Source organism: Macrotis lagotis, chromosome X (genome assembly GCF_037893015.1).
Source record: "Macrotis lagotis isolate mMagLag1 chromosome X, bilby.v1.9.chrom.fasta, whole genome shotgun sequence".
In the NCBI taxonomy this organism is placed as follows: domain Eukaryota; kingdom Metazoa; phylum Chordata; class Mammalia; order Peramelemorphia; family Peramelidae; genus Macrotis; species Macrotis lagotis.
This window is the reverse complement of record NC_133666.1, coordinates 125,313,276-125,329,255: the sequence shown is the minus strand read 5'-3', so window position 1 is coordinate 125,329,255 and position 15,980 is coordinate 125,313,276. Positions and strand designations below refer to the sequence as shown.

General features: G+C 35.9%; 1 protein-coding gene across 1 annotated transcript in view; it reads right to left on the bottom strand.

Moving 5' to 3' along the window:
* The window catches only part of EEF2K (eukaryotic elongation factor 2 kinase), an 84,376-nt gene that overhangs the window by 60,542 nt on the left and 7,854 nt on the right, over positions 1–15,980 (bottom strand). The window contains exon 2 of the mRNA XM_074206153.1: positions 8,843–9,161. Coding sequence (XP_074062254.1) covers positions 8,843–9,088 — 246 coding nt within the window. The 5' untranslated portion in view covers positions 9,089–9,161. The remainder of the gene's footprint in view (positions 1–8,842; positions 9,162–15,980) is intronic.

The following is a 15,980-nucleotide window of genomic DNA, read 5'->3' as shown; positions in this document are numbered from 1 at the left end:
ATGAAGACATGGGGAGACCTTGAGTGCTGTGAAATACAGGGTGAAGATGGGTGCTTATTAACTGGGGAAAGGCTGAACAAACTGAAAATAATGAAATAGCATTGCTTGTAGATGCAACAAACTGAAAAATTCAGAGACAGGTGGGATGGTGTGAACAGAAGTAGGGCAAAGAAAACTAAATGAGAAGAACAATATATTCAATATTACCATAAAGTAAATTGTGATAACTTCACAGGTCACAGATTTGGAACTGAAAAGGACCTGAGGTGGATGTGGGGGGTGGAAACTGCTAGATAGGTAAAGTACTTACTGAAGGTCACAAATAATTTCTTGAGAATAAATTCAGCACTTCTCTTACAAATAGACATATTTTCTTTTGACTTTAGAGTCATATTTTTTCCCACAGAACTTGTGGTTGATCAGTCATTTTTTCAGTCACATTGGAATCTTAGAGATCTCATTTGGGACTCTCTTGGTGAATAATGGAATGGTTTGCCATTTCCTTCTTCAACTCATTTTACAGATGAGGAAACTGAGACAAACAGGGTTAAGTGATTTGCCTAGAGTGACACAGCTAGAAAAACTAAGGTCAAGTCTGAACTTAAGTCTTTCTCAAGTCAGCCCTGACATTCTAATTACTATGCTACCTAACTGCCCTCCACTGCACTTCTAATGCCTCTTCTCTAGGAAAATTCTGACAAATCCAAGTCTCCATATGTATGTGCTTAACAAGGTATTACATGTCTGCTTGTCACTATTCTTTCCCTCTCTAGTCGCTGATAAAAATGTCCAGGAAATGCCCAAGTCTATACCATTGTCAAACCTCCACTTTCTCCCAAGACCAGAGTCAAAACTGGATCTATTCTATAATTCTCATTATTTGGGGGATGAGGGGGCAGTAGCACCTTATCCTTCAATTTAACTTCTCTCTATCTCCCCAACCTATTATAGAAGACATACATTTAAAGAAAATAAAAATTAATTTTTGAGAATTTCTCTGCCTCTGTCTGCTAACAAGATATTCCCATGCTTCTCAACCTGGGGCAGAAACCCCATTTCTACTCTGCTAGAAAATGAGAGACTGCCTAGTAGAATGAATAATTTAACTTGAATTGGAAGACTTGGATTTTATGTCTTAGATTTGATACTTTCTAGCTCTGTGACTCCTACACTATAAAGCTGTTACCATCATTACTGGTGTTAAGGAATACATGTGCTTTCTAATTATAGTCAATAATCTTGAGCTTTTCAGTTTTATGCTGAGACCATTGAATGGTAAAAGCTCTGAATCTGATGTCAGAGGATTTGGATTCAAATTCTAACCCTCTTTTGGTACTGCCTGTGAGAACTTGAGTAATTCATATCAGTTCTTGGGTTTGAGTTTCCTCATCTATAAAATCATGAGATTATTTAGCTCTAATTCTACAGCCCTTTTCAGTTCTAATGCTACAGATCCTATGAATTCTCATTCTCTTCCTCATTTTCATCACTTTGATACCACTCATTTACCTTTAACCAAATATTATTTCATCTTAAACTTTAGGATTCTGTTTTTAAGAAAGGAAGAAATAAACTGATTGGATAGTACCATTTTCTTAATGGTTTTCTAACCCCCTCTCCTCCTGTTTCTGGAATCTAAGGTCTACTCTGACCAAAAGTAGTCATATACATCTTGGGTATGGTAACTAGCAAATAAGAAAGGGAAGCAAAAGAGAAGCTTCTTCCTGGACTGAAAAAGCAGAAAACAAAAGTGTTTTGTCCTAAGGAGGAAGACAATTTTATTTTGCAGCTTATACAACATACCAGTGTGATTGGGATTACATCAGGTTTAGTGGTGTACTAGAGCTAGTTGTTAAATCTGTAGGAATTCTGAGAGCCAATTATTAAACATTGCAACTGCACTCCTGAAAACACAGCCAGTGCACAGTTCAAACAGCTCCTATACCAAGTAATGTTTGTTGCTTTAGAAGAATTGGTGTCAACCAGTGAAAGGTGTTTTCAATACATTGTCTATTTTAAATGGATGCGATTTTAAACATTTGAAAACAAATTGTATTTTGTTCTGATGGTGCTAATATGGTGTGGGAAAGAAAATCTTTAGTAGTTATGAAGCTGTAAGAAAATTTTCCTCAAATCATCATTTGGCACTGTTTATTATCAGCTGTAATTATCCCTTGATGGTTCAATGTCTGAAATAACACAAGTTCATGATTTTGAAACATTTCTGGATAAAGTTCATTTTATTTATCAGTAATATAATTAAAAAAACAAACCAAACTAGAAAATATAAAGAACTTTAAATTTATAGTTCTTCATAGGTAAAAAAGAACTATTAAAATATAAATTGTGATAAATGCCATGTCCTTTAAAAGACACTATTGCTATATGGTGGGCAAATCCTGCATTTTACTCATTCTTATTCTGGCTTGGCAAAGAGATTAGGTTAACATTAATTTCTTGTAAGACCTTGCTTGAATTATTGCCATATTTGAAGAATTTTCATTACTTTCAAATGTATTGTAGTTAAAATCAAGTAACATTCAGAAAGTTCAAAACTAATAAAACCCAATCAGAAAAACTTCAGAAAAATTTGAAAATTGGTACTGGAAAGCTTAAGCCTTGAGTTGAAATTTTCATTAATTCAAATAAGTTTAAAGACATTCCATTTTATAAAAATAATAAATATAATGCTCTTCTTGGGTTTAAGTTACTAGAATATATATATATATATATGTATATATATATATATATATAAACACATAAACACCTCTTTTATTGGACAAAAACAGTGAATGCATTTTTTAATTATTTGGATTTATTAGAACAATCTACTTGGCTTTATGAACTATCTTCACAATGAAAAGAGGATAAAAAATAAATATCATTTAATTTAAACTGTAAAACATGAAGTTGATTTGAACAATTTTCAGGATTTTTATAGATAATAAGGTAGAATCAAACAATGTTCCAATTCTTGCAACTACCCCCCAAAAACATTCATACTACTGTATTTGGTCATGCTAAAGTAGAAAGAGGTTTCATTTTATGAATGTAACAATCATGAGGGTGAGAAAGTAGACTAAACAGTAGATCAGATTTAAGCACAATGTAAGATTTTAAATGTCAGAATTAAGTACAATAAATTTATTGGGACGAGAAAAGTTTGGGATGCAACTCCATTTATCAAATCATGATTGAATTGCAACCAGATGATTGGCTATGGATATGAGTTTGGCAAAAGCATACTAGAAGAATCAAGTGACTTTATGAAATTTACAATAAAGAGCATTTTACGTTTTCTTATTTGTAAATTGTGTTATACACCCTTTATATCAATAAAATTTATAATAAACAAATATAAACACACAAGAGCAGTTAGGTGGTGCAGTGGACAGAGTGTCAGGATAGAATCCTGGCCTGGAATCAGGAAGACCTGAGTTCAAATCCAGCCTCAAACACAGACTATGTAACCCTGGGCAAGTCACCTAACCCTAGTTGTCTTAGTTTCCTCATCTATAAATGAGCTGGAGAAGGAAATGGCAAACCAGTCCAGTATCTTTGCTAAGAAAAACCCAAAATGGGGTCATGACCAACATGACTGAGCAACAAATATTTTTTTAAAAAGAAAGTTGGTTGTTCTAGTATTTCTGACATATATAGAGAACTGCATCTCAAAGGAAATGTGATATATGTAAGTCTAGAGTACTGACCTCAGGTGTTCACATGGACTATTTGTGCCTGATCTGTAGTAGATCATTCCAAGCTTGTATTGATTTGATCAGCCACAGTCAGACACACTGTAATTTGTCTTAAACATAGTGATGTCATTTTGGTCTTCTTCGATAATGAAGAATAAGAAATTTAGAGAACTGAGTCAAATTTACAAAAAAACAAGTAATTCCCCAATTGATAAATGGTCAAAGATAGGGAAAGTTAATTCTCAGATGAAGAAATCAAAGCTATCTATAGTTGCTTAGAATCATTACTGATTACAGAAATGCAAATTAAAGCAATTCTGAGGACTATCTCATACCTCTCAGATTGGTCAATATGACTAGAAAGGAAAATATTCACTTTTGGAGGGGATGTGGGAAAACTGGGGCACTAATGCATTGATGGTGGAGTTGTAAACTAATCCAACCTTTCTGGAAAGCAATCTGGAATTATGCCCAAAGGGCAATAAAAATATGCATACCCTCTGATTCAGCAATACCACTACTGGAGATCATGAAAAAGGGCAAAAATCCCACATGTACAAAAATATTCATAGAAGCTCTTTTTGTAGTGGTAAAGAAATGAAAATTGAGAGAATGCCCATCAACTGGAAAGCAGATGAACAAATTGTGGTATATGAATATGATGGAACATTATTGTTCTAGAAGAAATCATGAGGAAATGGGATTTCCAAAAAGCCTGAAAAGACTTGAATGAATTGATGATGAGTGAAATAAGCAGAACCAGGAAGAACATTATACACACTAAAAACAACATAGGGAAACAATTAACTATAATGGACTTGTTCATTTCAGCAGCACAATAATCAAAAACAATTTTAAGGGACTTGTGATGGAAAATACCATCCATATCTTGAGAAGGAACTGTGGATTTATATGAATATTAAAGCTTATTAATCTTCAATTTTTATAAGTCATATGTATTATGTCATTTTAAGTCATATGTATTATGTCATGTTTTTCTCGCTAATGTTTTCTTTCTCCATTTGGATCCTATTCTTCTCTCACAACATATTCAATATGATCTATGTTTTAGCATGGTGATGAATATAGAGCCTATATTAGATTGCTTTTAGTCAAAGGTGGGGGGGGATTGTAAAACTCAAAACTTTGCAAAAAAAAAAAAAGACTGGTAAAAACTACTGTCACATGTAGTTGGAAAAAACAAATAAATAGAAAGATAGCCGATTGTTAACCAGTACACCACTGCATTTTAACCCAAGTTTCATTTGCTTTAGAAGTTGTGAGTAGGGGGACAGCTAGGTGGCACAGTATATGGAGCACTGGTCCTGGACGCAGGAGTACCTGAGTTCAAAGCCAACCTCAGACACTTAATTGCCTAGTTGTGTGGACTTGGACAACTCACTTAACCCCATTTGCCCTGGAAAAAAAAAAGTTGTGAGGAGAAGTCAGTTTGCCATTATGGCTATATAATTATTAATAACAATAATAATAACCCCTACTTATATAATGCTTTAAGGTTTCTGAAGTATTTTCCCAAAGACAACCTAGAGGTTGGTCCTATAACTATTATTTCCATTTTACTTTCAAGTTAAGTCAGCCAACAAACATTTATTAAGTATCTATTATGCTCCATGCTTAAGTGGTGTAGATACAAGAAAGGTAAAAAATCAGATATGCTCTTAAGGAGATCCAAGTCCCATCGCAACAATTATATACAAATCACATGTCTAGGATACATTGGGGATAATCTCAGAAGGAAGATACTAAAATTAAGGAAGATGGAAAAGGTCCCTGAAGATGAGACTTTAGCTGAGTCTTGAACTCATGTTGTGTTTGAGCCAAGGAAACTGGAGGTAAAGGTGAGAAGAGTGTTTCAAACTTGGGGTGTTAAACAGTGAAAAATGTAGAGTGGAGAGATAGGGATTGTCTTGTTTGAACAACTTCAAGGTTTCAGATTGAAGAGTATATGGAGGAGAGTAAAATGTAAAAAAACTGGAGAGTAGGGGGAAGTTCTGAACACCAAATGGAGGATTTTATATTTGATCCTAGAGAGAGAATAGGTTGGTGACATTTTAAGGAAATCAATTTACCAGCTGAATGGAAGATGGGATTTGTTGGGTAGGTAGTTGACTGCAAGGAGTAAAACTGAAGGTTATTTCAGTAGTCTAGGTATGAAGTGATAAAGGCCTGCCTTCAGGTGTTGCTAAGGTTAGAGAAAACTGGCATACATAAAAGGTAGAAAAGAGATGACTTGACAGTAGAATGGATACGGGGGGCAAGAGTGGAGTTCAAGATGACCCCTGTTTTGAGTCTGAGTGACTGAGAGATATTGGAACACTTTACAAAAATAGGGAAGTTAGGAAGAAGGAAAGATGTGGGAGGGGGAGATTATAATTTTAGTTTTGGATATGTCTACTGGACATTCAGTTCAAAATTTCCAGTAGGCAGTCAGAAAGATTTGAGATTGGAAGTCAGGAGAGATGTTAGGGCTGGATAAATAGATCTTGAGAAGCTTGCTTACAGAGTGATAATTGAACATGGGAGCTGATGAGATTTTTATTCACAAGTTAGTTACATCATGGACAAAAATTCCATGTTCAACTGAATCCAATCCTAGTAGTTAGTCTCAACTTTCTCTTTCCATTCAATCATCATTTTTTTTAGGTTTTTTTTTTTTGCAAGGCAAATGGGGTTAAGTGGCTTGCCCAAGGCCACACAGCTAGGTAATTATTAAGTGTCTGAGACCAGATTTGAACCCAGGTACTCCTGACTCCAAGGCCGGTGCTTTATCCACTACGCCACCTAGCCGCCCCTAATCATCATTTTTTAAAAATAGTTTTAATTATAAACTAAATATAAAAATGCACACATTCAAAACTTTTTACAAAACAAAATATAATGTAACATACTAATTACAGCTGATCAGTTATCCCATCATGCCCCATTCCCATCTCTTTAAATATGTACTTTGTACATATGGGTAGTTTTTCTAAAAAATAGTTTTAGTCAATATGACTCTCATTTCACTAATTCTACTCTATTTGCTTTGCATTAGTTCACATAAAAATACATCCCTACTTCCTTGAACAGGTCACATTAAATGAAATCATGGATTCATCAAAACATACTTTGTCATTTTAACAGCACTATAATGTACCCATTAATTAGATTAAAACACCACAATTTATTCAACTAATAATTAAACATTGCAAATTTGGATTGCTCCTAGATTTTTCACTGTTATAAACAACAGTTATAAAAATTTTTGCATAAATAACTGTTTTTCCTTTCAGGAAGAAATAAATTACTTTAGTGGAATTATTGGGGAAAAGCTATTCACCAGTTTGCAACTCCACCATCACTATAAGTTTAAACCTGTAACACACTCCTGCCCAATATTTATCCATTTTAAAACTATTTTTGGTGATTGTGAGTGAAGTAGTTACTTTAGCATTCATTTCTCTGAGTACAAGGGAAAATGAACATTCTTTCAAGGGATTATTTTTAACTTGTGTTTCCTCTTTTGTAAATTGTTTGCTCAAGTTCTTTGACCACTAATCTACTGTGGACTGGGTGTTGTCCTTATAATTCCTGGATTGCAACCTTTCTTTGAATTCATTTACTATGGAGATTTTTTTCCCCTAATCTGTTGCTTCTCTTTCGATTATATTTAGTTTTTGTTAAGAGAATTTGTCAGCAGTGATTAAAATATTTTGTTCACAATATTTTATTTCATAACTTTTATCAAGAATTTATTTTCTATCATAACTAGAAAATCCATTCTATTCATAACTAAGATAATGGTCCAAATAGAGGCAATATCAAAATAGAGATCATTCTCTTGTCCCTGCCCCCCTGTTATTATTTTGAAAAGAAAAGCATAGAGCAAAATAAATAAATATTATAAAATGAAAAAACCACCAATTATATAAATCACCTTGATTTTATACAAAACAAATGGCAGAAGGGAAGGAATGAATGGCAGAGGGATGAGAATGAGGGCAATGGAAGGAAAAGGGGGCGAAGAACAGGAGAATTGTGCCCTACAGTAGAAGTATTCCTTATTCTTTTTTCTTATAATAATAGTTTTTTTTAACTCATTGATCCAATTGGAATTCAAGAAATTGTATGTTAAGAGTTATCAATATAAATTTTGTGGGCTTTCTGGCTATAATTATCTTTTCTTCCGATTCAGTCATTTGCTGACCATAACAACTTGAAGATGCAGTGAATTTTACAATTTCTTTCTGCCCCTGAATAGCATCCATGAAATAGAACTTGTAAGGATCGTTTTTACAAAAGGTGCTCAAGGAATACAACAAGCACAAATGGTTAGAAAACAGGGCCATTCACAATTGGCTCATTAGCTTCCAAATAAACAAGAAATGGTTCTATCAGACATTTTCCCAGAAGGGAATTTAAAACCACATTTTATAAGTAAAAAAACAATTTTGCCCATCACCATCAATGGAAAGGGGGGGGGAATCTACTTAGATAGCAAATCCAGGGGCAATGAGTACAAATTGAAAAGAAGCAAATTTAAGTTTGCTGTCCTAACAACTAGACTTGTCCAAAAGTGAAATGATCTTGTCTCGAGAAGTCATGGACTCCTCCTTCTGATTCTGAATGACTAAGCAGTACACAAGGCATGATCACTTGTTGAGTACATTAAGGCAGAATTGCTTTTATGGATGAATCTTGGCAGCTAAGTTCCCTTCCATTAACAGGTTTTTTTTCAGTTGGCCCTCAAATTCAACAATCAGTCATAAAGTTGCATTTAATTTTTAATACCAATACTTGAAGAGGCCTTTGCAACTCTAGACAAGTTGAGACCTGGATCCTGTTATAGTGCCATTACTTGAGCCAAAGAAGCTTGGGCAGGAGAGAGTATAGTATGTCTCAAGAGAGCTCTCAAACTGGTTTAAGAGAAAGAACCCTATACCCAGAAATAAAATTACCTTAATTGTCTTCAAGACTCATTATAATTACAGCTTTAGTTCCAAAACACAGAGAATCCCCCAAATCTCCAATCTCAATTGAGGTCACAGAGTTAATAAGTAGTAGAGACAGATGCTACATACAGCATTCTTTTCACTATAACCTCAAGGGCCTCCCACATGGGTTATTCCCAGCTAGATACTCACCTTAAAATGGAAGGAACTCGCAGGAGAACAACTGGATCCATATTGTTCATTCTTGCTTAAGTTGCTGTAGTAGTTAGAGACCTTGGAATTAGCAATCTTGTCACAGCCAGGGTCATCTGTGATGGGGCAGATGTAGTAGCCATCCTCCCCATCACTGTCATCATCAGAAAAGTCAGTATGATGGGAATGAGGTGACCTGCCATTGTCAATGCCTTCCAGGCGGAAAATAAGGTCTTCGTCTGCCATGTTTGTAGGGTGCCCGTTTTACCCACGTGGTGACGGAAGCAGCCAGAATGACAGGGCAAATTTGATGAGGTGCCTGCCAAGAGACCAAGACAAAGAAGAGATTGCCATTCAATCAAAGGCATACACATTTTCTAGGGATTTCATTCAGGAAAGATTGCAACCAAACAATACCTACTAAGTCAGAATGCTCTGAAAGGAATCAAGTTGATGAATCCTCATTTTACAGAAGAAGAAATTAAAGCGAACAGAGACTAAGTAGCCCTAGATAAAACATCTAATAAGGATTTGAGGCTGGATTTGAATTCAGGTCTTTTCGACTCTTGGCCCAATGTTCTATCCACTGAGAAGGTGAACCATATCTTCACCAGACAGTCAAAGGGGTCCATACATACCACACATACACACATACACACACAGCTAAGAATCCCCTACTCTAAAGCAGCACTCTATATCAAGGTAGTATTTTTTAATTTAAAATTAAATTTGTTATTCTGAACTTGACTTTAACTTTAACTTTGACTTGAACTTTACAAAAACGATCATTTCCACATATGACCATACTTAGATATTCTTGGATGTGTGGAAGAACAGTATTTTTGTGCTGATCCTGGCAGTTCTAGAACTTGGGACCTCCTCCCCCAATCTATAATACTCAAGTCCCTTAGACTTGAGACATTTTTGTGTGCTTTTTTTCATAGACTCTGGAATTTCTTCTGAGCTTCCTCTCTGCCAGGCACAAATGTATAATCATATTTTTGTATCTTGAGGTCAGGTCTATCATGAATAATTAGGTCAAGAAGGGTGTGACCAGGACAGAAAGAGGAAACACCTTCCAGGTATAGTTTTAACTTAGCATGAGAGTGACATAAACCAATATCCTTAGTCTTGGGGTGGTCACTATTCAGTAATGTGAGTCTAGGCAAAATTTAATCTCCTCCTGTTTCAGTTTACCTTATCTATAAAAGGGAAGAATACTCCCAGTTCTACCTCATTGCAATTCCACTCTGTCTTTTTTTTTAAAAGACAAAATACATGTACTTGTGAAATTCCCTTAAACTTTTATGATACAAAATGTAAACCAAGTATTACTGAGGATAATCTTATGACCCTTATCAGCAGGGAAATAATTTTCAAGTATTTTCTGGAGTTTCCTTAAAAGGAGAAAGATAAGTTTTCTTTTAGAAGACTCAAGTCTTTAGGACTATGTGATCCTTGCCTTGAATTGAGTTTCCAATTTCTAGAGGATCTTTTCTGAAACCTTGGACATTCTGACCCCAGGCTGACATTTCATCCAGGACAGGATGGTCCTTGGACTTAAAGGAAAACCTAAACCAGAAAGCAGCATAAATCATCCCCTACATATCTGTTGTGTTGCTGAGTATTTCACAACAGGGGTGAATTTAGGACTGATTTTCCCCTTAGAGATCATCAGATACATCCCGTCCACTTTCTAGTTGAGGCACAGGTTTGCCCAGGGTCACATAACTAGTAAATATCTGAAGTGGAATTGGTCCCAGGTTCCAAAATGTGAGACCAAGATTGCTATTGACACTTTCAGAATTCAAATAATCACAACCTAATTTATTTGTTCATAAGCTTGGCTTTTCCTAGAAAATATTTTCTCGAAAGGAGTCCCAATTGCAAACCTGTAATTTCATCATGAAGTCAGTTGTCTATCATTAAACACCAAGCTTAGTGGACTATGACAATCCAAGGTAAGACATGGCCCTAAATTCTTGGCATAGTCAGCTGCTCTAGACCACTGGTCCTACCCACAAATCCAGGGTGTGTCCAAGGGGTCCCCTCAGCTGCCTGACCTTTTAGTTCTCTGGCTCCCTTCCCAGAACACCAGTTTCAACTTCCCAGGCACCCTGGGAGATTTCACCCTCTCCAAACTCATTTATCATGGAAAGGGGACAGCCCCACTGGGTGTTTTCCAAATTTGGCTCTTAAGGAGGCTCTTCCCAGACTCTAAGAAGAATAGGTGTTCTTAAGTAGCTTCCAGCTTTTCACTCCCTCCTCATCCAACAACATTTGCTTTACACACCCAAACAAGTTACAGAGTGTTGCAGTATTTAGGTGTTACACAAGAAATAACTGCCTGCCTGTGACTGCATCTTATAAGAAAATTATCCTATAATTTCTTCAAAAGAAGATTAATAATGTCATGTCTAGCTTGAAATATGGCTACAGGCAGTAGGGGTAAATGGAAATGGTTCTTAATTTTTTTGTGTGTCATTGACCTCTTTGTTTATCTGGTGAAACCTTGAACCTTTTCTCAGAATAATGTTTTTAAATATATAAAATAAAACATACAAGATTACAAAATAAACTAATCATATTGAAATATAATTATCAGGGCAGCTAGGTGGTACAGTGGATAAAGCACCAGCCCTGGAGTCAGGAGGACCTGAATTCAAATCCAGCCTCAAATACTTAATAATTACCTAGCTGTGTGACCTTGGGCAAGTCACTTAAACCCACTGGCCTGGCAAAAACAAAAGAAATATAACTATCAAAATTAAAAAGAAAAGTTCATGGACCAAGGTTAAAAGCCTCTATTCCTAAGGAAAATGCTTTAGCTCCATCTTTTCTGATCTGGGTCCTGGAGACCACCAAAATGCAGAAGCTTCAGAGAGGTCATCTTCAGGCTTAGATTATCTCTGGCTAACATGGGATCACTGTTCTTAGAGGTAGAATGGGACTGGTGACTAAAAAATGGAGCAGAATGGAAAATCTCTGCCTTCTAACACAACAATTTGAGAACATGAGAGACAGAGAGGGCACCATGGAGAGTTAGGGATTTGGGGTCATGACAAGGTTAGTAACATGGATGTCTGTTAAGTAGCAAAATTTTAAAAAAGAGCCCCCAGGAGAATATGCCATTGCCAGATCTGTCTCTGGGGCCATTTAACTCATCACCATTGAACTATAAATACAACTATGTCTGACAGCTTTCACAGCGGGAAAACTATGTTCAAAATGTGTGAGTCTTGTGGATTAACCAGAGCTCATCACAGCCAAAGCCAAAACACGTCTTGTTCTCATGTTTTGCCATGGTACCACTGATGGGAAAATTTGGAGAAAGGAGATGGATTCCCTCACTTCTCCCTATTCACAGCATTAACTGGAAACAACTTCCTAGCCTCAAATAACTTCTATGAGATCAACCTGTCTTGCCCAGTGCTAAACACATAGGGGATACTTTAAAAAAAAAATCCTAATTACTCCTTTTCCTCATACCCAAGAAGGTAAAGGAAGAGAAAAGATGTGTCTGCTCTATCCTGAGTCCTCAACCATATTATTTCAGAGCTGCTTCCAAAAAGGGGTTCCTTTTCAACAGTCCCTGGTTCTCTGTCTCAAAGCTGTACTCTCTGTAGGGGAACTAGAGTACAGAAAAAGATAAAAATCATCAAGGCTGGTACATGGCATGAGATGAATAAATACTACCAGCTAGATTTTTGACCTAATTTCTTTCCCTTTCCCACCAAATGATATGTAAGAATAATTACAAATCCAGTACTATTTATGGTACTGAACTTCAGGTCCAGGGTCACAAACATCTCAATTATCCTCAAGGGACCACTAACTAATAGGGTGAGAGGACTCACTAAATTCTAGGGTATTTTAAAGCTAAGAAAAGCAAACACCCCCTCCCAATCATGAAAAGAGCCCCTTTTCCCCAAAAGCAATTATTTGGTCTCCAAGGAACATTATTTCTCTTTTTTTTAAGGAAATGAATATGAAGCAGTAGATTCATCACTAGCTTTTACTTAACCTCAGTGGATTGATATAACTGTAGGCCAAGATAGGGACTATCAAAAGCATTTGCCCAAAGCCTGTTCTTTCTTTTTAAAAGAAATAGGTCATCACCAAGATCACCAAACACATACTGAAAGTCTAGGGACAGGACATTGCAAAGAGATAGCAAGCCAAGGTCTTCTATATGATTGTGATAGTAGTTTGGTTTTTTTTTAAATGAGAAACGATGAGGATGGTTTCAGAAGAATCTGGGAACACTTATATGAACTGATACAAAGTGAAATGAACAGAACCAAGAGAACATTGCACACAGTAACAATACTGCAGTGATGACCAATTTAAAGATTTAACTACTGTAATTAATAAAATAATCTAAAAGAATTCCAAAGGACTCATAATGAAAAATGCTATCTACATCCAAAGAACTGATGAACTGAAGCACAGATTGAAGCAAACGTTTTTCATTTTCTTTTTCTTGTCTTTTTTATTTTGGACAGGGATGCAACAAGGCTTCTACGGAAATAGGTTTGCTGTGACTCCACATGTAAAATTGGTATCATATTGCTTACATTCACAATGGATGAGAGACAGGTTGAAGGGAAAGAGGGAATTGGGAATTTAAAATTTTTAAATATGAATGTTAAAGTATAATTGGTTTTAGAAAAATAAAAAAAATCAAAAAAAAGAAAAGAAAAAGGTCCCTGCTCTCAAGAATCTTACAATTTTCTCCAGAAAACAGAACATATATATATGTGTGTGTGTGTGTGTGTGTGTGTGTGTGTATATATATATATATATATATATATATATATATATATACTTGGAAAGAATTGTAACAACATAAGACAGTAAAGATCAAGTGGAATATGAACAGTGTCACAGGAATTCTGAGAAAGGAAAGGGATTGGAGTACCTGAAAGAAGCTTCATGGAGGAGCTTGAGCAGGGTCTTGTTAAAGGAGAAAGATGGAGCTAAGTGGAAAAGTTGTGAGGAAAATCACTTCATTCCTGGGGGGGGTTGAGAAGTAGAGGAGGGGACAGGGTGCTATAATGGCATGAATAAAATTAGGAACAGGTTTGGGACCACTGGAAACAGGGAATAGACCAGCGAGGCTTAGAATGGTGGGATTTGAGTTGCAGTAGTGGAAGTTAAGTTGGAAAGGCCAGAGGGTTTTAATTTTGAACAATCCTTGAATGCTGGGCTAAGAAGTCTAAATTTCTTTAGAGTGCAAAATATGAGGGTGATCTATGCAGGGTGATACCTAATAAGAATAAACTGGTGGGGGGAGGCTAGGTCCGCACAGTGGATAGAGCACTGGCCCTGGAGTCAGGAGTACCTGAGTTCAAATCGGGCCTCAGACACTTAGTAATTACCTAGCCGTGTGGCCTTGGGCAAGCACTTAACCTCATTAATGGCCTTGCAAACACTTTAAAAAAAAGAAGAAACTGGTGATAATGTGTAGGATGAATTAGAGGGAAGAGAAACTGAGGCAAGACAGCAGATGGTTGACTGTAAAAATTCAAAGATGTCGGATGGCCTAGACTGGAGAAATGGCAGTGAAAATGACCCATCCCTGAATCTTTTGAATTTTATTTCTTGATTTGTCTCTATATTCTTTTAAGAGGCAGTGTGATACATTAGAGAATATATGGGATCTGGAGTCAAGAATCTGTGTTCATGATGCTGAACAAGATGTTACAGAACCAGAAGAACACTGTACACCCTAACAACAACATAGGGGTGATGATCAACTTTGATGGGCTTGCTCATTCCATCAGTGCAATAATCACAGACAATTTTAGGGTATCTGCGATGGAGAATACCATCTGTATACAGTGAAAGAACTGTCAAGTTTATTTATTTATGTATGTATGTATGTATGTATTTATTTATTTATTTTTGCAAGGCAAGTGGGGTTAAATGGCTTGCCCAAGGCCACACGGCTAGGTAATTACTAAGTGTCTGAGACTGGATTTGAACCCAAGTACTCTTGACTCCAGGGGCAGTGCTTTATCCACTGTACCACCTAGCTGCCCCCCCCAGAACCGTCAAGTTTAAACAAAGACCAAAGACTATTACCTTCAATTTAAAAAAAAGTCTAATGTACTACATAATTTTACTATCTCTAATATTTTACTTTTTCCTCAAGGATATGATTTTTCCCTCAACATTCAATTTTGATCAAGGTATAACATGAAAACAATGAATGATTATCAGATTGCCTTCGGGGGGGGGCAGAAGGGGGGAAATGTGTAAAATTCAAAACCTTACCAAAATGATAGGTAGAAACTACTATTATATATAATTGGAAAACAAAATATTTATTTATTTATTTTTAGGGTTTTTTTGCAAGGCAAATGGGGTTAAGTGGCTTGCCCAAGGCCACACAGCTAGGTAATTAACAAAATATTTATATAAAAAGAAAAAAATCAACTGAATTAAAAAAAAAGAATCTGTGTTCAAATACTGTTTCAGATACTTACTAGCTGTGATCCTGGGTGGATTTTTATGGCCTATCCTGAAAAAAGGAAACAGCAGGTACAAAGCTAATTATGAGTGGCCCAGAATGGGGTGAAGCACATTCTCTGCAGTTAGGCCTACTCTGAGTTAAACAAATAAATCCTGAAAATCCTGGGATGGTTCTGTCTCAGTCTGTAGTACTAGTAATACAGGTCAACTGAAACACAGAGAAAATGAAATACTGGAACAAATTTTAGGGGGTTCAGCCCATAATCAGTAGGTATAGTAGCATCTTGTGACAAGTCAAGTGACTGCTAAGGCAAGGCATTGCATGAAACACTGGGGATACAAAGACTCCTCCCCAAAAAGGAAAAAAAAAAGAAAAATGTCCCTTCCCTCAAGGAATTCACTTCTAGAGAAGGGAGATATGAATATTTAATTAAGTCTGTACAAAGTATATTGATTGTCATTTTTATTTTCTTAAAATAGCTTTTTATTTTTCTAATTTCATGTAAGGACAATTTTTAACATTCTTTTTTTTTAAATTTTGAGTTCCAAATGCTGTCCATCCCACTCTCACTTACTACCTCCCTAAGATGACAGTAAGCCATTTGATATATGTTATATATGTGCAATCATATAAAACATATTTCCATATTAATTATGTTAT